Source organism: Diabrotica virgifera, chromosome 5 (genome assembly GCF_917563875.1).
Source record: "Diabrotica virgifera virgifera chromosome 5, PGI_DIABVI_V3a".
NCBI classification, from domain to species: domain Eukaryota; kingdom Metazoa; phylum Arthropoda; class Insecta; order Coleoptera; family Chrysomelidae; genus Diabrotica; species Diabrotica virgifera.
In genome coordinates this window covers 147,522,926-147,545,910 of record NC_065447.1, presented here as the reverse complement: position 1 = coordinate 147,545,910, position 22,985 = coordinate 147,522,926, and the positions used below count along the sequence as shown (strand labels likewise).

Genomic DNA, 22,985 nt, shown 5'->3' with positions numbered 1-22,985 from the left:
GGTCCTACCGCTTTTCCTTTCTTTATTGTTTGAAGCGCTTGAGACACTTCCTCGTTTGTTATTTTGGTGACCATTGCTGCTACTGTCTCCGTTGACTCTATTTGGTTTGTTTTGGTATAAATGACTCGTTTTGGTATAAATGTATGTTCGGCCGTTATTTAGATCAGACATTTCCCCGGACGATGGTTTGATCGATTAGGTAGTATTGAATGGCCTCCTCGTTCACCCGATTTGAATCATAAAGATTATTTTTTTTGAGAGACTTGAAAAGTAGAATTTATAAAACTAAACCAGCAAGTGTTGTAGAGCTAAGGCAGAGTTATCGATAAATCCATATCAATTCCTAGAGAAACATGGAGAAATGAAATAGACGCATTCTAAAATCCTTCAGGATGCTGACAAATTAACAACGGAGCACATTTTGAACACTTGATTAGATAGACATTAATTCAGAAATCTAGTAAACTTTTAAAATAATAATAATAATTTAGTTGTACAGCTGGTTCCTAAAAAAACTGATACGACTCTTAGTAAGATTTGATCATTTTGAGCAGTGTATGATTGATCTGACATTATAATATATTTATTATGACAGAGAAATAATAAAATAAACAAACAGCCATTTTTTGAGGTTGAAGTTATCTGACAAATTTTAAGATTTGGCAGTGACAGTGACAGTATGTAAATAATAAGTTTATCCTTCAAAATATAATAAATTAAATATAATTAAACTCATATTCATTATATCACACCTCACCAAAAGCTTTTTACAAGAACATAGTGAGAGATTTTGATATGGCTTAGAGCCAGAATACATCAAGATCGCCTATAAAACGTGCTAGTAATTGCCTTGCAGCGAGACCAAAAGCAAAAAGAAGAAGAAGAACAAAATACACTGCTCAATTTTCTACAAAATACGCTTTAAGAGTCGTATAAGTTTTTTTTGGAACCAGCTGTACATAGTATGAATCAAAAAATGTATTGCGATGGTTTTTCGTTTCTAGGCTTTTGCTTATCTTTAAGCTATTCCTGACTACATAAAATCGAAAGTATTTTATACGGTTGAACTGATATTGAAGTGGAGATTTCAGTAAAGGTACGACATACAGGATGTTGTATTTAACAAACCAAAGTGACTAATGATATCAGAAAAATGGTAAATATGGCAACGTAACAAACGAAAATTAAAGTTCAAATAATCATATTACCAAAATATTTTTATTTTAAGCGTATTATATTGTCCTGTCATGTTGGTAGTCAAGGAATACTTTATTAATGTATTCCTGGTTTGGTCAAATATCGTTTTCTAATCGATCCTTCCTATTCTAGTCATAATCATATACAGGGTGTAACAAAATACAGGTCATAAATTTAATCGCATATTCTGGGACCAAAAATACTTCGATTGAACCTACTTACCTTAGTACAAATGTGCACGGAAAAAAAGTTACAGCCCTTTGAAGTTACAAAATGAAAATCGATTTTTTCCAATATATCGAAAACTATTAGAGATTTTTTATTGAAAATGGACATGTGGTATTCTTATGGCAGTAGTATTTTAAGAAAAAATGATAATGAAATTTGGACACCCCATAAAAATTTTATGGGGGTTTGGTTCCTTTACACCCCCCCAAACTTTTTTGCACGTTTCAATTTAATTATTATTGTAGCGCCATTAGTTAAACACAAGTTTTTAAAAACTTTTTTGTCTCTTATTACTTTTTCCAAAAGTCAGTTTTTATCGAGATATTTGAATATTTGTCAAATCCACCACATATTTGTATATGGTAAAGTACGATTATGGAGACTTGTAGTCGGAGAGATAGAAGCGGATTTTGTGCGTGATAAGTAATATGGAAAAACTATACGGGGATATGTTGAATTAGTTGTGTACATGACTTTCACCAACGGCCGGAAACCAGAGTTGGGGGCCGAGGGTAGTTATAAGGGGTCAAAGTCGCGGATTTTATTATTTTTTTTATGACGCTCATGATCGAGATAGTGCACAAAAATTTGGGAATAAGTAGGTCATAACGTAACTAAGTAAAACCTCTAGGGGCGGAACGCTGCGTGGCCGACAAAGGGGTGAGGGTAGGGGTGAATATAAAAAATATATAGGGTTTTTTGCGACGTTCGTGATTGAGATAGTGGACCAAAATTTGGGAATAAGCAGATCATGACATTACTAAGTAAAATCCCCAGAGCCGGAAACCAGAGCTGGAGATGAGGGTAGTTATAAGGGGCCAAATTCGCCGTTTTTATTATTTTGTTTTGTGGCGCTCATGATCGAGAGAGTACATCAACATTTGGGAATAAGTAGGTCATGACGTAACTAAGTAAAATCTCCAGGGGTGGCACGCTGCGTGGCCTACAAAGGGGTGGGGCAGGGGTGAATAGAAAAAATATAAGGGGTTTTTTTGCCACGTTCGTGATTGAGGGAGTACACCAAAATTTGGGAATGAGTAGACCATGACATAACTAAGTAAAATGCTCAGAGCCGGAAACCAGAGTTGGGCATGAGGGTAGTTATAAGGGGTCAAAATCGCCGTTTTTATTATTTTTTTTGTGACGCTCATGATCGAGATGGTGCACCAAAATTTGGGAATAGGTAAGTCATGACGTAACTAAGTACAATCTCCAGGGGTGGAACGCTGCGAGGCTGATAAAGGGGTGGGGGTAGGTGTGAATATAAAAATATAAGGGTTTTTTTGCGACGTGCTAGATTGAGATAGTGCACCAAAATTTGGGAATAAGTAGACCATGACTTAGCTAAGTAAAATCCCCAGAACCGGAAACCAGAGTTGTGGATGAGGGTAGTTTTAAGGGGTCAAAGTCGCAGTGTGTATTATTTTTTTTGTGACCCGGTACAACATTTGTCCCCCACGCAGTGTTCCGCCCCTGGAGATTTTACTTAGTAATGTCATGATCTACTTATTCCCAAATTTTGGTGCACTATCTCGATCACGAACGGCAAAAAAAACCCATATATTTTTATACTCACCCCTGCCTACCACCCCTTTGTACCCCAAGCAGCGTTTCGCCCCTGAATATTTTACTTAGTTACGTCATAACCTACTTACTCCCAAATTTTGGTGCACTATCTCCATCATGAGCGCCACAAAAAAAATAATAAAAACCGCGACTTTTACCCCTTATAACTACCCTCGTCCGCCACTCTGGTTTCCGCCTATGGGGATATTACTTAGTGATGTCATGGTCTACTAATTCCCAAATTTTGGTGCACTATCTCAATCACGAACGTCGCAAAAAACCCCTTACATTTTTTTATATTCACCCCTGCGCCACCCCTTTGTCGGCCACGAAACGTTCCACTCCTGGAGATTTTACTTAGGTACGTCATGACCTACTTATTCCCAAATTTTGGCGCGCTATCTCGATCATGAGCGTCACAAAAAAAAATAATAAAAAACGGAACTTTGACCCCTTATAACTACCTTCCTTCCCGACTCTGGTTTCCGGCTCTGGGGATTTTAATTATTTATGTCATGTTCTACTTATACCCAAATTTTGGTGCACTATCTCAATCACGAACGTCGCAAAAAACCCCTTATATTTTTTATATTCACCCCTACCCCCACCCCTTTGTCGGCCACGCAGCGTTGAGCCCCTAGAGATTTTACTTAGGTACGTCATGACCTACTTATTCCCAAATTTTGGTGCACTATCTCGATAATGAGCGTCATAAAAAAAATAATAAAATCCGCGACTTTGACCCCTTATAACTACCCTCGGCCCCAACTCTGGTTTCCGGCCGTTGGTGAAAGTCATGTACACAACTATTTCAACATATCCCCGTATAGTTTTTGCATATTACTTATCACGCACAAAATCCGCTCCCAGCTCTTAGACTATTGGTAATAATATGAAAATTTATTTATGATTTACATTTTTAAGTATATTTTGAACCACATTAAAAAAGAAGCCACATCTCGATAAAAGACGCTTTATCAAAAAAATACAAAGAGGCAAAAAAGTTTTAAAAACAGTGTGTTTAACTAATGGTACCGCAGTAATAGTTTAATTGGAACGTACACAAATATTTGGGGGGTTTAAAGGAACAAAACCCTCATAAAATTTTTATGTAAACATATTAAAAAAGAAGCCGCAACTCGATAAAAACTGCCTTATCGAAAAAATACTAAGAGGCAAAATAGTTTTAAAAATATTGAATTTAACTAATGGCACCACAATAATAATTTATTTGGAACGGACACAAAAGTTTGGGGAGTTTAAGGGAACAAAACCGCCATAAAATTTTTATAGGGTGCACAAATTTCACTATAATTTTTCTTTAACATGTTCTTTCCATAAGAATGCCACTGTCCATTTTCAACAAAAAATCTCTAATGGTTTTCGATATATTCAGAAAAATCGATTTTCATTTTGTAACTTTAAAGGGCTGTAACTTCTTTTGTGTGCATATTTGTACTAAGGTAAGTTAGCTATATAAGGTAGGTGGCGACCACCTAGCAAGTCACATCCACGCGCTCATCAAAGACGTATGGCAAGAAGAGAAAATACCCGACGACTGGAAGAAAAGTATAGTATGCCCGATCTATAAAAAAGGAGACAAACTCCAGTGCAAAAACTACCGTGGAATCTCTCTACTATGTACAGCATATAAAGTCCTCACGTACATTATAAACCAGCGGCTCCAACCACTAGCAGAAAATATTATTGGAGAGTATCAGACGGGCTTCCGACGGGGAAGATCGACACTGGATCAAATATTCACAGTGAAACAGATCTTGAGCAAAGCATGGGAACACGATGTTGATGTTCACAACGTGTTTGTAGACTTCAAACAGGCATACGACTCAGTCAAAAGGAACAAACTATACTATATATTGGCTGAATTGGCAATACCACACAAGTTAATAAGACTCATTAAAGCCACAATGGATGAAACTCAGGCATGTGTACGAATACAAAACCACCGGACAGACTTTTTTAAGATTTCGCAGGGACTAAAACAGGGAGATGGGCTGGCCCCAACATTGTTTAACCTGACACTGCAGTATGCGGTTAGGCAAATGCAAACTGGACGAGGAAATCTACTGACCAACCGAACGGTTCAACTGGCCGCTTATGCTGATGATATTAATATTATGAGTAGAACATCAACAGGAGCACAGGAAACATATGCAGAGTTAAAAACACAAACAAAAATACTAGGTCTGGAAATTAACACAGAAAAAACAAAAATAATGACTCAGACGAGACGAAATATAGTCCCAGAAAACATTATACATGAAGATGACATTGAAACGGTTGAAAAGTTTACATACCTGGGAGTAGAAATATATGCCGACGGATCAGAAGATGGAGAAATACGGAAGAGAATAACGCAGGCAAACAGAGCTTATTTTGCCCTCTCCCATATATTTCGGTCTAAAAGTGTCCACCGAAATACAAAGATGAGAATCTATAAAACCTTAATTCGACCAATAACATGCTATGGCAGTGAAGCCTGGGTGATGAAAGAAACATCCAAAAACAAACTCGACACATTCGAAAGGAAAGTACTTAGGAGAATACTAGGACCTGTGAGGGAAAACGGAATCTTCAGAAGTCGATACAACAACGAGCTTTATCAACTTTATAAGGAAACGCCCCTGTCAAACTTCATTAGATTATAAATATTGCAATGGGCCGGACATGTGATAAGAATGGGAGAGGATAGGCTACCAAAACGAGCACTGAATGCTAGAATGCAAGGAAAGAGACCGGTTGGGAAGCCACGAAAGCGCTGGGAAGACACAGTAAACAGCGACGCACAAGCCCTTTTAGGAGTCCGTGTATGGAGAAGAGCAGCCACAGACAGGCAAGGGTGAAGGCAAAAAATAAAGGAGGCCAAGGCTCAATTTGGGCTGTAGTGCCGTAGAAGAAGAAGAAGTTAGGTTCATTCGAACTATTTGTGGTCCCAGAATATGTGGTTTAATTTATGACCTGTATTTTTGTTACACCCTGTATAACACTTGTAGGGTGCCACCCGAGTTTATTTACCAGCTTTTCTATTATTTCCTGTTTCTTGCTCTCCTTTGTGCTTCATTCCAACTTATTTTGCCGTAGTTTCCTTTCTATGGTTCTTTGTTATCTGTTTCCTAATTTTAAATTGTATTTTTTATTCATCACTCAACTGCCTTAATTTTTCATTTGTGATTTTATTTGGATAAAATATTCAGCATTTAAAAGAGTAAATACACATTTGTTTATAGACCAGGACATTTAGCGCTAAAAACACCGGAATAAGTCGATTTTTTAATACAGCACCTAGAGACTTGCAACTTTTTGAATTGTGTTCGTTAGATGTCACAAAAAATGTCTGAAAATAGAAAAATGGGTGAACATGCATAGTTAGTTGCGTTTTAAAGTGCATGAAATGCATCCAAAAGTGCTTAAACATGTCAAAATAAGCATATTAAAGGCCGGAATTTGTTACTGGGGGATTTTGGGGTCGCTAAACAAGACTACACCACCAGAACCGACCCCGGAGCACCTGGTGCCCTTGGTCACTGCTAAGGCACATCATCTTTTTGGGTCTCGAGGGTTTTCGGCATTAAATTGATGCAAACAGATTTCTCGGGTGTGTTTTGGGTTTGCTAAACACGAATACGACATCAGAACCGACTCCAGGAGCATCTGGTGCCCACGATCACTGCTAAGGGCGTCATCTTCTGGAGTTTCAAAGGCTTTCCGCACTGAATGCTTGCGAATAGATCGCGAATAGGCGATTTTTGGAGTCGGTGAATACGAATACGCCACCAGAACTGTCCCTCGGACCACCTGGTACTCAAAGTCACTGCTAAGGGATGTTATCTTCTAGAGTTTGGGAGGGTTTTTGGGCACCAGATGCATCAGGAGGTCAGTTCTGATGGCGTATTCTTGTTCAACAATCCCAAAAACCCCCGAGTAATCTGTTTGCATGAATTTGGTACCGAAAACCGTCTAATCTCCAGATGACGTGTCTTAGCAGTGGACCTGGGCATCAGGTGCTACGTTGGTCTGTTTTGATAGCATATTCGTCTACAGCGACCCCAAAAACCCTCCTAGTTACAAAATCTGGCCCTTAATACATCTTTTTTGACATTTTTATGCACTTTTGGATGCATTGTATGCACTTTCAAATGCAACTATGCATTTTCACCCTTTTTTTATAATAAACTTTTTTCTTGACATCATCCTAAAAATAATGCAGAGTCTCTAGCCGCTGTATTTAAAAATCGATTTATTTTGTGCTAAATGTCCTTGTCTATTAAGGATTATATTCTAAGTAACAAATTGTGGCATTTCCATTATTCTGCTCCACATAATAAAACTTTCTAATAATTTTATACTAAATTGTTAATCCTGTTGTGGTCTTTTACGATATTGTACATAAAATGTTAGTTTATATAACTCCAAGGACAATTTATGCTCGATCTTTAGAGACAGTTACGTTATCAGCTTCTTTTTTGATCTTAAAATCTATACGCATAATTAATATTCTGAAGACATATTGTCTTTATTATCTTCGTAATTCATTGACCATAATCTATTCCACAATTTTAGTATTGATCGGTGGTCTAAGCATTCAATGAGCCAATGTGTTTCGGTTTTCCAGTATGGAAAGATTTATCTCGTGTTTTTTATTCAAAATCCAAGAAGTAATTAAAATGGATGTGAATATACCTACTACTTTGTAAGATATTTTCTCTACTTTTTGGAAAATTATATTGTGCTTACAAAAAAGGCAAAACCTGTCGTTTGAAAAATTCTACATTAATTTATATAAAAAGCTGGTAATTTGTACACTACTTACATGAATAATAATAAATTTTAAATGAACAATTACACAAACAAAAAATATTTCATAAACTGTATAATTACCTTTCAATAGCGTCAACAACATAATCATCGATGACGTTGACATTTAAACACCAGTTTACAATAAATGGACGGTAATCAAAACCTCTGTGTATGTAATAAGGAAATATTAAACATTTTCATAACGATTGCTATTATCAACAAAAATAAACATTTTTTTTCTGATTCTGGCTTTGGTTTAGAACTAGAACCTTTAGCCACGTAATTGTATAACTTATCACTAAGTCAGGGGAGTAATGTGTAGTGTGTGTGTTGAGTAAGTGTCTTGTTACTTTGCAAAGTCGACGTCATTGTCTTTGCAAAGAGACGCTAATTGTTTCCGAACGTCTGCGGTCCCTCCGGCGAGTACAAGTTATAAACATAACTTCAGACACATTTTTCAAAGCTACAAATTTCAAAGTCAGTTTGATTTGATATTGACTGTGATCATTCCCTTAATTTCATTATTACATAGTACTAGTTCGCCCAACAAAACATATAAATCTGATTGAAAGTGAGGCTCAAAGCCTCACTTCAAACCCTATCAAATCTGGATAATCGTCGAATAAAAATACGCGAGATAGCAGATATAGTTGATATCTCAAATGAGTGTGTACCTACTTGAATTTCAGAATTTGAAATAAACGTTGGGTACCCACTACGATTGATCACGCTGGAATAAAAATTCTCTGAAAACATCGTGGAACCTTTTCGATACAATCCAAAGGATTTTTCGCCGTTCCAACCTGGACTTAGACCAAAGGACAAAACAAATATTGGACGCACGAAGGTTCTCCAGCACCAAAGAAGATAAAAACATGTTTTTGTCTAAAGATATGTAGGTACTTCGGCCGTACTATGACATGTGTCGCCCTATATACTCATCAGATAATGACGTCACTAGTATATGTAAAAAATCATAATTTAAAAATAAAAATAGATCTGTTTCTCAGGATGTTTCCTTATCACCGGCTTACAAAATAACGAATTTATTCCTTTTAGGGCAGTCAATGAGAGCAAGAACAGATTACCTCCGAATTCTATCCTACTCCATGGATTTTAATGAAATTTTAGGAATAGCCTGATAATATCTCCTTATTCAAAGTCTACCCTATGCGGATGTGTGCTTTTTGTCTTGGGGGCGGTTCCCACCCCTTCTCGGGGTTTTTTGGTTAAACAACTACGGAAGTTGCTAGAGAACCTACATAATTCTAAGCAAAAACTGTTCTATAATTTTTTTTCGAAAACTCAATACTATTTGAGTTATTCGTGGTTGAAAATTGGCCATTTTCATTGAAATATAACACCTTTTCAAACGGTTTTTTGCGAATACCTTAAAAACAATGCATCTAACTAAAAAAATCATATAAAACATTTTTGTAGCTCATAAAAAATTAAAGAGATTTGTTCCTTCTTCAATCTTCTAGTTATAACACAAAAAGAGATATGGTAGGTAAAAAGAGTTTCTCTGTTATTTCAAGTTAAATACACTGATTTGAGCATGCACCAAGAAAACAAGTTTTTTTCACTTACCATATCTCTTTTTGTGCTATAACTAGAAGATTCATAAAGGAAAGAATCTCTTTGTTATTTTATGAGCTACAAAAATGTTTTATATAGTTTTTTTAGTTAGATGGATAGCTTTTAAGGTATTCGCAAAAAACCGTTTGAAAAGTTGTTATGTTTCAATGAAAATGGCCAATTTTCAACCAGGAATAACTCAAAGTATTGAGTTTTCGAAAAAAAATTATAGAACAGTTTTTGCTTAGTATTAGGTTCTCTAGCAACTTCCGTAGTTATTTAAGCAAAAAATTTTTCACCGCCGAGAAGGGCTGGGAACCGCCCCCAAGACAAAAGCACACATCGGCATAGGGTAGACTTTGTTTCTTGGGCTATTCCCTACTTGCTGTGAAAATATCACGTAAATCGATATAGTAGGATGGAATTCGGTGCCACATACCCTCATTGACTGCCCTATTTCATTTCACCCTACTGTATATATCAAATATTATGTTATGGATGTTATTAAACAAATTGTTTCACAACAATTAAAGCAATACCTACACCAACAAAAAATATTACAAAAGCATATTTTTTACATTAACATTAATTATAAGTGGGATAAAATTCTGACTAACAGTTTAAAAATATTGTGATCCTTACATCACGTATAGCAATTTAGTAGGATATAATAGTATTCATGAAGTCACTCAATGATGAAATATCTCTAAAACATAGGTAGTATGAATAAACCATGGTACAGGAAATAAGAAATGAAGGAAAAAACTGTCATACATATTATTTACAAATGTGAGATGCTGAGTGACATAAGGTGGGTACATCCACAAAGGAAGTTTTGAGCCAGGAGAAATCTATTAACTTCCCATAAGAAAATTGCTGGCTGTTATAAAAAGTACAGATTACAGGACTTCTTGATGTAATTATGATACAGTAATATTGACAGTGTTTGGTACAAAGATTCCGTGACCAAGTGGCAGAGACAAGAAGTATTTCACATTATTTAGAGGTCACTAAATTCAAACTCGCTATAGATTAGACAAGAGATTTTTACTGTAGACTAGAAAATTGACTACCTAGTCACAAAGAAGGTAGGAGAAAGTAGAAATAAAGAATAACAAAAACTTGGCTTGAAAAATATCACAAGGTTAACCCTTTCAGGACCAAAGACGAGCGTACTCGCAAAACATTTTCGAGCCGGTCGGACCGGAGACGTACAAACTCGGATTGATGGAGGCGTATGTAGGAACCGAAATCTAACGGATTTATTGACTTTTCTCTATTGGTTAGATTATATTAACCACGCCCCAATGAAAAAAATATGGAATCGACAATTACTTACCCAGTTTTGGCGCGCTTCAAGCGGAGATACAGAGAATATGACAGTGAAGCACGCATTTCTAATAGGGATGAGTACTATTCATTGAATTACATTCCGAGTTTTGGCGCGATTCAAGCGGATACACAGAGAACATAACAGTGAAGCAGGCGGATCTAATATGGATGAGTACTATTCATTGAATTTTGAGAATGGATTATGACGTGATCTTTGTTATCAGTTTTAGGTAGGAGTTTCAACTTGTTTGTGCAGGAATTTAGTATAATGTGGTTATCGTTGAATTAACAATGGCTCGCAAATATTTGACGGAACAAGAACTGTATGATTTATTAAATCAAAGTGATGATGAAGATTTTACGCGTCTAGAAGATCAGTTTGACGGTTGGGACAATGAAGTTGGTGAAAGTGATTGTGAAATTGCAGAAAATAATTTGGTACTAGCCGAAGCTGAGGTACCCTGTGATGAGAATAGTTCAGATGCTGAGAATACTCAACCTAATCAGGAAGATAATCCACCACTCAGTAAAAAAAAAAAAGAAAACTGATAAGCTGACAAACAAGTTTATTTGGAGCAAAGTTGACCTCAAACCTTCTTTAGAGAATTTCGATGCGAACTATTCTGGGTGTCAACTTGAAAACCTGCCTGAAATTCCAACGATTTTGGAGGTTTTTGAAAATTTTATTACTAAAGAATTCGTCGAAGAAATAGCGGTACAGACAAGCATGTATTACCATTATATTGTGAGTGAAGATCCATCACGAAGAATTCACAAATATACATCACCAACTACGGATGAAATCTACCTGTTTTTGGGTCTTTGCCTACTCATGCCTCAAGTGAAAAAACAAAGAGTAAAGGATTATTGGTCCCAAGATTTCATAATTCAGACTCCTGCATTTGGTCAAATAATGTCCCGTGCGAGATTTTTAGAAATTTTACGATTTCTGCATTTTTCAGATAACTCCAACGTTATCAAAGAAGATAAACTATTTAAGATGAGGTTCGTTGTCGACCATTACAGACAAGTATTTAAAAAATGTATGTACCCTTTTCAAAACCTCGTGATTGACGAAAGCCTTATGCTTTTCAAAGGAAGAATATCGTTTCGTCAGTATATTCCTTCCAAGAGGCATCGATTTGGGATCAAATTTTTTATTATTGTGGATTGTGAAACGGGCTATATACTTGATCTACTGATATACACAGGTACTACAACAGAAATGAAGAAGTTCGACGAAAATCTAGGAACTTCAGGCAACATAGTGATGACTTTGATGGAGCCTTATTTCGACAAAGCACATCATCTATACACAGATAATTGGTATACCAGTCCCATTCTGTATCAGAGTCTTTTAGAAAGAAAAGTTTATTGCTGTGGAACAGTGAGACCAAATAGAATGTTCATGCCGAAGTTTGAAAAAATTGAAAAAGGTTCGATTGATTATTTTTCAAGCCAAACTTTACTGGCTTTGAAATGGAAAGATAAAAGAGACGTCCATATGTTATCTGCAATCCACAGTAATAAAATAAAAACTGCAACAAATAAAAGAGGTGAAGAAATTCAGAAACCAGAGGCGATTTTTGAAATTAATCAAAATATGGGAGGAGTGGACAAAACGGATATGCTTCTGAGTACCTACCATAGAAAGTGTGAGAAAAACAGTGAAGTGGTATAAGAAAGTGTTTTTTCATCTACTAGATTTAGCGTTGTTGAATTCCCATGTGATATATAAAATGAAAACAGGAAATAATATTCCATTATTGGACTTCCAGAGGACTTTAGTTAAATTTATAATAGAAAAATAAAAAAGGTGACACCTAGAAGTTGACCAGCAGACCAGAAAATTCTCACAATCCTTTACGCCTTATTGAAAGACATTTTCCTTCAATTTATTCCAAAAAGCCTGATAATAAATCTGTTGTCAAGCGGTGTGTTGTTTATGCAAAGCAGAATAAGAGAAGAGAAACAGCCTATAATTGTTGACCATGTAACGTAGCGCTGTGTTATTGGATGTTTTGAGCGATACCATACGGTACTAAAATTTTAATTTTGTTGTGCAATTTTTTTTCTTGTTAATAAAATGTATTTTGATTCGCTTCTCAAAAATTATTTATTTCCATAAATGTAGTTAAGAGCATAGGAGGAAAAATTTGCGCCAATGCTTTTTAAATGCATTTATTTTTTTCGAAGTTTGAGAAAACTAATAAGTATTTTTGAAAAATTTAAACGCAGAATAAAAGATTACATTATGACCGAGGGCCAAAAGTCGCTGAAAACTTCTATAATATTTATTTTAATAAGTGGCAGGGGTGAAAAAGAAGAAAAAATGTATTGTGATTTTTAATTTCAAATATCTCATTCAAAATACACTTTTTGGTTATTCTAAGGGACTGTAGGCCCTCGGTAATAATGTAATCTTTCATTCTGCGTTTAAAATTTTTTAAAATGTTTATTAGTTTTCTTACTGCCTTCGAAATTTTGCGCCTACGCTCTTGAAATAATACTAAAAAATATAACATCTGAAACCGCGTTTGTGGACCAGAGCCGAATAAACTCGCAAGCACATTGAGGTCCAGCGAGCACAGCCGCCTGAAATCGGTACGGTCCTGAAAAGGTTAAAATAAAAGGCGAATATCTAGGTGGAAGTGGTCATAAGTACTAAAAGATCTGCAACTAGATAAATTAAGTAAAAGCAAAAGAAGAAAACTGTGGCGGGTGTCACAATAATGAGTCTAAATACCTAATAAAACTTTAACCCATTATTTGGAATAATGGGTATCTTTATTATTCCACTTATAATAATAGAACCAGTCTTGTTAACCTTCAGCCGGGCGCGCCTTAAAAAATTACACCGTCGGGCGCGTCGCAGCTATTTGCTGCCATGTAGTTCCTTATTATGTTCGATACTTTTTTTATTATTGATTAACTCTATCGTTATTTATTTTGTCAAAAAATAAAAAAAGATTTGTATATAAAAAAAATAAAAAATTGTACAAAAAAAGCTTTAATTTATTTGATCATTACAATTTGTACATACAATATTAGATTTAGAATGTCGTTTACAAGTACTTAAATGCACTACATTTTTTACATTTCATAGACGTACCTATACGACTTAATTTGTTCACTGTAACAACTGCAGCATTTACCACGTTTAGCACGATTTTCGTCTTCTTGGTGAAGAATTGGTTGCTTTGGAAACATCCTGAACAGGAACTCAGAACTCAGTTAAATCGGTTATATCACGTGGAAGTATGAACTATTTACAACAAAGTGCGATATCTAACTAATTGTACTTGAATTTCACGAGACGATGATGGGTACCCCCATAGATAAATAATATAGTATTACCGGATACCCCTGAGGATTAACCAATAAGGGAATTTTACAAAGATCACGTACATAGCACATCCCGTTAACACTTTACCTGGAAAAATTCAGTTTGCGCAGCAAATTGCTGCGACACGTTCGTCTGAAGGTTAAAACAAGAATTATAAAATAATTATTTTTGTTAAAAAAGGATACACATTATTGCCTGTCATATTTACACACGGATTGTTAACCATGGATATTTTAGTCAAATTCACCAAATTGACAAGCCTAGACACTTCATTTAGGTCTTGAATATTGTTATTAGCGAGTGTTAGTACTGTTAAGCTTGTTGGTAAAAACCTATCACACTGACTTAAGTGGTTAATCTTATTTTTATGTAAAAACAATTCCTGCAAAAAAATTTACTCAAAAAAAAGGTAAAACTTTAGTTCTATTGAGAACGTTAACAATTATTATAGGTAATGATTGTGGTAAACAATAAATTTCTGTCTAGTGTCCAAATGGTCTTTATAAAAACTTAACAAAGAGATTGAGCCAAACTAGATTACATCCTACAACATATAGGCGAGAGTTGGACAAAACGGGATACCATTTTTGTTTATTTTTACTACAGAAAATATGTTAAAGAAATCATCACATTTTTTTGTAGCTATAACATTTACTGAAGCACACAAAACATATTTTTAGCTATTTTTAATGAGTGAAAAATAGTAAAAAAAAATATTTATTAAAGTCCTACATATCCCGTTTTAGCATACCAGGGCTTCTTCTGCGGCTTGAGAACATGCTTCGTATTGCTATTTAAAGAATAATAGACCAACAAATAAATAGGTGGATAAAACGGTACCTACATAAAGAAACTGTATCCAGTTTTATCAACTTATAAGTGTCCCGTTTAATCCTTAATTAAATTTAATAGTCACCGGAATTATATTTTGATATGTGTAGGCAGTATAATGTAGAAAACATCACACTTAAACGTACAAAGTACCAAAAAAATAGAGTCAAACAATTCTAAACACAACAACTTTTCATCAAATAGTGGCCTCGAGGTAATAGTCTAAGAGCTGGGAGCGGATTTTGTGCGTGATAAGTAATATGAAAAAACTATACGTGGATATGTTGAATTAGTTGTGTACATGACTTTCACCAACGGCCGGAAACCAGAGTGGGGGCCGATGGTAGTTATAAGGGGTCAAAGTCGCGGTTTTTATTATTTTTTTTATGACGCTCATGATCGAGTTAGTGCACCAAAATTTGGGAATAAGTAGGTCATGACGTGACTAAGTAAAATCTCCAAGAGTGGAACGCTGCGTGACCGACAAAGGGGTGAGGCAGGGGTGAATATAAAAAAGTGTAAGGGGTTTATTGCGACGTTTGTAATTGAGATAGTGCACCAAAATTTGGGAATAACTAGACCATGACATAACTAAGTAATATCCCCAGAGGCCGAAACCAGAGTGGCGGACGAGGGTAGTTATAAGGGATAAAATTCACGGTTTTTATTATTTTTTTTTGTGGCGCTCATGATGGAGATAGTACACCAACATTTGGAAGTAAGTAGGTCATGACGTAACTAAGTAAAATCTCCAGGGGCGGAACGCTGCTTGGGGTACAAAGGGGTGGTAGGCAGGGATGAGTATAAAAATATATGGGGGTTTTTTTGCCGTTCGTGATCGACATGGTGCACCAAAATTTGGGAATAAGTAGATCATGACATTACTAAGTAAAACCTCCAGGGGCGGAACGCTGCGTGGGGGACAAATGCTGTGCCAGGTCACAAAAAAATATTACACTGCGACTTTGGCCCCTTAAAATTATCCTTATCCCCAACTCTGGTTTCCGGCTCTGGGGATTTTACTTAGCTAAGTCATGGTCTACTTATTCCCAAATTTTGGTGCACTATCTCAATCTAGAACGTCGCAAAAACCCCTTATATTTTTTATATTTACACCTACCCCACCCCTTTATCGACCACGCAGCGTTCCATCCCTGGAGATTATACTTAGTTACCTCATGACCTACTTATTCCCAAATTTTGGTCACTATCTAGATCATGAGCGTCACAAAAAAAAATAATAAAATCGGCGACTTTGACCCCTTATAATTACCCTCTTCCCCCACCTCGGGTTTTCGGCTCTGAGGATTTTACTTAAGTTATGTCATGGTCTACTTATTCCCAAATTTTGGTGCACTCTCTCATCACGAACGTCGCAAAACACCCCTTATATTTTTTGTATTCACCCCTGCCCCACCCCTTTGTCGGCCCCGCAGCGTGCCACCCCTGGAGATTTTACTTAGTTACGTCATGACTTACCTATTCCCAAATTTTGGTGCACCATCTCGATCATGAGCGTCACAAAAAAAATAATAAAAACGGCGACTTTGACCCCTTATAAATACCCTCGTCCCCCACTCTGGTTTCCAGCTCTGGGGATTTTACTTAGTAATGTCATGGTCTACTTATTCCTAAATTTTGGTCCACTATCTCAATCACAAACGTCGCAAAAATCCCTTTATATTTTTTATATTCACCCCTACCCCCACCCCTTTGTCGGCCACGCAGCGTTCCGCCCCTAGAGATTTTACTTAGGTACGTCATGACCTACTTATTCCCAAATTTTAGTGCACTATCTCGATCATGAGCGTCACAAAAAAAATAATAAAAACGCGACTCTGACCCCTTACAACTACCCTCGGCCCCACCTATGGTTTCCGGCCGTTGGTGAAAGTCATGTACACAGCTAATTCGACATATCCCCATATAGTTTTTCCATATTACTTATCACGCACAAAATCCGCTTCTATCTCTCCGAATATAAAACGAACTGAGAATGATGAAATGATGACTGATAACAAGTTTCCGTCATTGTCCGATTGATAGCAGAACTAGTTGGGTCTCTAGGCTGGGTATCCTGTTCTATTTGACTATCCCGTTTTATCCAATCATGTTCAGTGACAACATATTTCTACAGAAATATGTTGTCACCGAACATGATTATAACAGAGAAAACTGTGTGACTTTAACATTCAGAGTGAGACAATGACAGTAACCATATAAAAGAATGGAGGGGGAGTATATTTGCACGTTTAGTAAGTCGTGGTCGGTCAGGTAATCAAGTAAGTCAGGCGAGTGTATGGGATCGACCTAGGAATGAGCAGTAAGAGATGAAGACTTGCGGCTCGGTGATACTTATCCATTGATCTCTAGAGGGCATGCTTAAAAAACCAGAATAAGGATAATACTTAAAACCAAATTCGCTCTAGGTATTAACGATTATGAGTCCCAATAGGTTGGCAACATATGTCACATAATAGATTACTCAGATAATGATATATGAAGAATAAAGTTCAACCACCAGTTATAATATTACAAAGAACCCTCTATTGGGACCGTGCAAGTTCGGCAAAGCGACCCCTATTTCTACGCTCTGTACTATTATTCGCACTTTTAATTATATTGGCCAATTATATTAGTCCTGGTTACTGGATAATTGTCAAGACCATAGTCCAAAAAAATAATAAGAAGAAAAAATAAGATGTAGGTTATGTTAAGCAAACGTAAACAATTGTTTGTAGTAAATAAAATTAGTTATTAAAATGCAGTACTGCAAGCAAAATACAATTAATTAAATTTACCTTTATATAATAATTGCATATCATATCAAAAAAATTATATATTGCTTCAATGACAGAAGGTATGAAATATAAGTCAATTTGACAATTTCAATTGACAATATGAATTATTTAAGATAGCTGCAATATTTCTCCGCGACTCGCGCACGGTCGTTTCTCGTTTCCCTTTCTAAGTACTTGCACACCGCGAATAGCCTGAAAAATCTCTTTGAATTTAGTAAAGCTAGATTTTTCACAGTTGATTACTGTGAGTGTGTAGAGAAACTTACTGCGGTCGGTCAAGCTAAACGTAGAACAGGGGTTACTGAGAGGGTATCAAAGTTGCTTTCCTACGAAGGTAATTAAATTCATTTACTAAGGCTGAAAATCAGTACACACATTCTAAATTAAATATAAATAAAAGTTATTATAGTCGGTCAGCTGTATGACGGGACAGAGCCGGTCGGTCGGCCCCAATAGTCGATTGAGGAAATGAAGCATTTTGGCTCGCAATTTTTCCGTCCAGCATGGATTTACTTGAAATTTTCACAGAAGGTAGGGAATAGTCCAAGGATCATTTTCTATATCATGCTGCTATCATACGCTAAAACCTTGGGGTGGTTGCCACCCCATCTCGGGGTGGGAATTTTTTATTACATTTTAACCATGTAATTTGATGGAAAATGTGATTCTAAGAAAAAAATGTTTTTACATTTTCTTCGTAAAACTAATATTTTTCGAGTTAATCGCGCTTGAAAATAACAGTTTTTCGACGAAAAAATCGACTTTTTTAGAGGGTTTTTTAAGAATACCTCGAAAAATATTCTATATATTTTTGGCGATAAAAAGTTTCTTCAAAAATGATTTTGTAGGATTTTTAAAGAGCTATAAGACTGTGTAAATTAAATTCCGTAAGATCCCGTAGTTTTTAATTGGGGCGGGTTTAAAGGGCTCGAATAAGGGGGTGTTTGCTGGTAAATAGAGGATTTAAACAGCTATATCTGGCTAACTATTCATTGTAATGAAAATCTATGCACAGGGTAATTTTAGCCATTAAAAAAGCTACAATTTAGTAGTTTATAATTATTTTTTTCGTATTTTCAGTATTTTCGGAGATATTTTGAAGTAAAAGGTGAAAAATACCAAATTACAAAAAATCAATTTTTCTTTAAACTCCAATTTTTCCAAAATTAGGCATTTTAAATAGGTCAAACTCCTTGAGTGTATTGATAATATAAATATAAAATGAACTACAGAAAGGTGAAGACCAATTTTGAATTAGGAAAATAGTTGGGGGGGGGGTTGTTTTCACTGATTTTTTCGTAGAGAAAAGCAGGTACCGACATTTTTTTGATTATAAGTCGCTTAATTTTCATGCTAGAAACTTTTTATTAATGTTTTTTTAAAGGTCTAATTGTATACTTGAAAAAGGTTTTTAAGTTTTCCTCGAAAAATGCAAATTTTTCCCATTATTTGGCTTTGAATATTTCAAATTATGCATTTGACGAAAAAAGCTAATCTTTAACATGCCGTATCTCGGTTTGTATAGGTCTTAAGATATTATTGGAAAATAATTTGGTTTGTGATACTAAAAGATACAATTTTGATATCTACAGTTTTTTTGATTAAATGCATATTTTTCGAGGTATTCTCAAAAAACCCTCTAAAAAAGTCGATTTTTTCGTCGAAAAACTGTTATTTTCAAGCGCGAATAACTCGAAAAATATTAGTTTTACGAAGAAAATGTAAAGAACAATTTTTCTTAGAATCAATTCTTCCATCGAATTACATGGTTAAAATGTAGTAAAAAATTCCCACCCCCCGAGATGGGGTGGCAACTACCCCCAAGGTTTTAGCGTATGATAGCGGCATGATATAGAAAATGATCCTTGGACTATTCCTTACCTTCTGTGAAAATTTCAAGTAAATCCATGCTGGACGAAAAAATTGCGAGCCAAAATGCTTCATTTCCTCAATCGACTATTGGAGCCGACCGACCGGCTCTGTTCCGTCATACAGCTGACCGACTATAATAACTTTTATTTATATTTAATTTAGAATGTGTGTACTGATTTTCAGCCTTAGTAAATGGATTTAATTACCTTCGTAGAAAAGCAACTTTGATACCCTCTCAGTAACCCCTGTTCTACGTTTCGCTTGACCGACCGCAGTATGTTTTTCTACACACTCACAGTAATCAACTGTGAAAATCTAGCTTTAATAAATTCATAGGGATTTTTCAGCGCTGCCTCTCCGTCTAAAAAGAGATATTGAGGGTGGATAACTGAAAAAGAGCAGCCAGGAACAGATATTCTTGGAGGCGGTTGCTGGGGGAGGCCAGAACCCGACTTGGGCTGTAGCGCCATAGGAGAGGGAGAATAGACTACTCAGTAAAATTAACTTACAATCCTAAAAGAAAACAACACAGGAGCAACAATTTTTTAAAAAAGTTAACACACTAAGCTGAAACATCTAAACTCTCATCATTCCTTAAATTCAACTAAACAAAACAAAAAAGAAGTGCTCAGTTTTCTGGAAATAAGTCACAGGAAACAAAAAACAGAATCACATTTTTTTTTTAATATGGCTTCGGCAGTTTGCCATACAGCCAGTTCCATGATCGTTTAATCTTATTAGGCGCAGTAAAAAGTTTATGAATAGACTAGAATAGATACATTTAAACAGAATCACAATAAACTGCGTTACTGAGCTAATAGATCATTCAAATAATCAAACAAGTAATTTACCTGCTTCTTTCGAGTTTACAAGATAGCTAAAGAAACTACAGCTAATACACATGACCTTCATAAACTGTTGCAAATTTATAAGAAAGAAGAAAAGTGAGTAGTGAAATTTCTTTTATGTACCTTACACTTAAAAAAATGGATATCTTTTTCTGAATCAAATGAAAATCTTACAAAGAATTATCAAATGTCCTGTGTAATTAATATATTTAATTTATAATAAAATTATCCAAAAGGATTAACAAAAATTTCACAATACCTTTCTGGTCTTATCTAGGATCTAGATCATTATCAATAACAGTTGAAAATTCGCGAAAAGCTACTCGCTAAGTACAATTTAATTTAAAAATCTTTAGTTTACAAATGTAAAATGTTATTTTTTAAGCTTAAAATTTAATGTCATGATGTCGATGATTATGGATTGGGATGGGAAACTCCCTTTGAGTTAAATCCATAAGCATCAACATTGTGTTATTAAATTTTAAGTTTAAATAACATTTTAGATGTAAATCAAAGGTTTAAACTGAATTTTAAGTGATGTTTTGCAAATGTTCAAGTATCACTAATGATAGCCTAGTAAGACCGAAACGTTTTAAAATTCTGGTTACATCATTTTGGATAATATTGTTGCGTCTGCCAACCCCCTAGTCATAATGAGGTGCCACAACTAATGGTATATTTATGTTCCGTACTGTTCTGGAAGGTATAAAACTGTGTTAATTTGCTTCGAGGCTTTTGTACCATTTTCGAACATAAGCATATTAGTATGCTCCTTCTCCAAGGCATCTTTCAGTGCGTCACAGTTTTTCGATTTCTTTCTAACGCATTAAGTTGGAAGTGACAGAAAAAAGGTACGTCCGTGATTAAAGACATTTATAACATTTATTCTAGTTGTTGATAGATGGCGCTATAATCGAACAAAAATGATTTATGTATTATCTATACGACTATAATCTGTACAATTTATAAGACTATACAAATCAAACAACGTTCCTTTTTATAAATGAAATAAACACAATCGATTTGTTTTTATACCAAATTAAGATTACGATTCTGACAACTGTCAGATTTAACTAAAATGTCATGCTATGATTCTCTAAATTCTTAAAATCATACATTACATCATTAATGACACAAAGAAAGACTGAGAAGAATTTTAAATTATAGTCTTATAGATATGTAATAGGTAAATAATGGGTAAATACCTAAATCTTTTTTTCCGATTATAGCGCCATCTATCAACAACTGGAATAAATATCATAAATGTGTATGTATCACGGACCTACCTTTTTTCTGACACTTGTGACGCACAGAGAGATGCCTCTGAGAAGGAGTATATAAAAGAGAGGACTGTTACAAACGGATTTTTAGTTGTGACATAAATGTCGGATTGCCTGTATCGCGTTGTATTTTATTGTTTTTAATGTCTTCTTCTTCTTCAGGTGCCGTGTCCGTATTCAGACGTTGGCCGTCATCAATTTTACAAGTGCCTGAAACCTTTCTCTGTCGGCTGCTGCGCGAAATAATTCTTCTACCGTGGAACCACACCACTGTCTAATATTGCGCAACCATGAAAGTTTCTTTCGACCAATCCATCTCTTTCCCTCCACTTTTCCTTGTATTATAAGGCGAAGAGATGGTATTTAGGCCCTCTAATGATATGGCCGAAGTATTCTGTTTTTCTCCTCTCTATGATGTTTATGGGCAGACGTTCTGAATTCATCATTTGGAGAACATTTTCACTGGAAGTGTGCGAAACCCACGATTTCTTTAGGATTCGTCGATAGCACCACAATTCGAATGCTTCTAATTTATTTATCATTGTGGTTTTTAATGTCCATGTCTCACAACCATACAATAATATAAACCACATGTAACATTTTAGGACCTTCTTGCGAATCTTCATCAACAGGCTTCGGTTACATAAAATTGGTTTCCAGGTCATAAAAGCCTTACATGATATTTCAATCCTGGTTATTATCGCTTCATCGTAATCGCAATTTACATTTAACCAACTGCCAAGGTATTTAAAATGGTTTACCCGTTCTATCTCCTCTCCATCAAGGAGATATCGATTTTTAGGCCTCTTCGATAACTTGCTTCACTGACTAGATTTACTAATGTCTGGAGAACTTCTAAATTTTCTGCAAGAATGGCTGTGTCGTCAGCATATCTGATATTGTTGATTACTTCTCTGCCCAGTCGTACTCCCTCTTGTCTGTCGTCCAAAGCCTCCCTAAAGATTTCTTCAGAGTACAGATTAAAGAGACTAGGTGACAAAACACAACCCTGTCGCACTCCACGTTTGATGCGTAGTTTTTGAGTACGACTATCTCCAACTTGGATAGATGCTACTTGATTGTAGTATAAGTATTTTAGCAGTCTTATATCGTAGTGGTCAAGTCCTGCTGCCTGTAGGCAATTAAAAGTATATTTTGAATCAAATTGAAAAGTATAAATTTTTAATGTACTCGCGGGCAAATTAATTATGTGTTAGTTTTAGTATATATTTTGTGTAATATAAATTATTGTAAATAATAGATGGATTAAATAATAATAATTGTGTTT

General features: G+C 35.5%; 1 protein-coding gene across 2 annotated transcripts in view; it reads right to left on the bottom strand.

Annotated features, from left to right (window-relative positions):
• LOC114336693 (centrosomal protein of 97 kDa) overlaps positions 1-22,985 on the bottom strand; it is a 112,759-nt gene that overhangs the window by 83,968 nt on the left and 5,806 nt on the right. For both annotated transcript variants that reach the window (XM_028287053.2, XM_028287056.2), the window contains 2 exons: positions 14,251-14,447; positions 7,891-7,974 (listed from right to left, as the gene is read on the bottom strand). In XM_028287053.2, the coding sequence (XP_028142854.2) occupies positions 7,891-7,974; positions 14,251-14,447 (281 nt within the window). The remainder of the gene's footprint in view (positions 1-7,890; positions 7,975-14,250; positions 14,448-22,985) is intronic.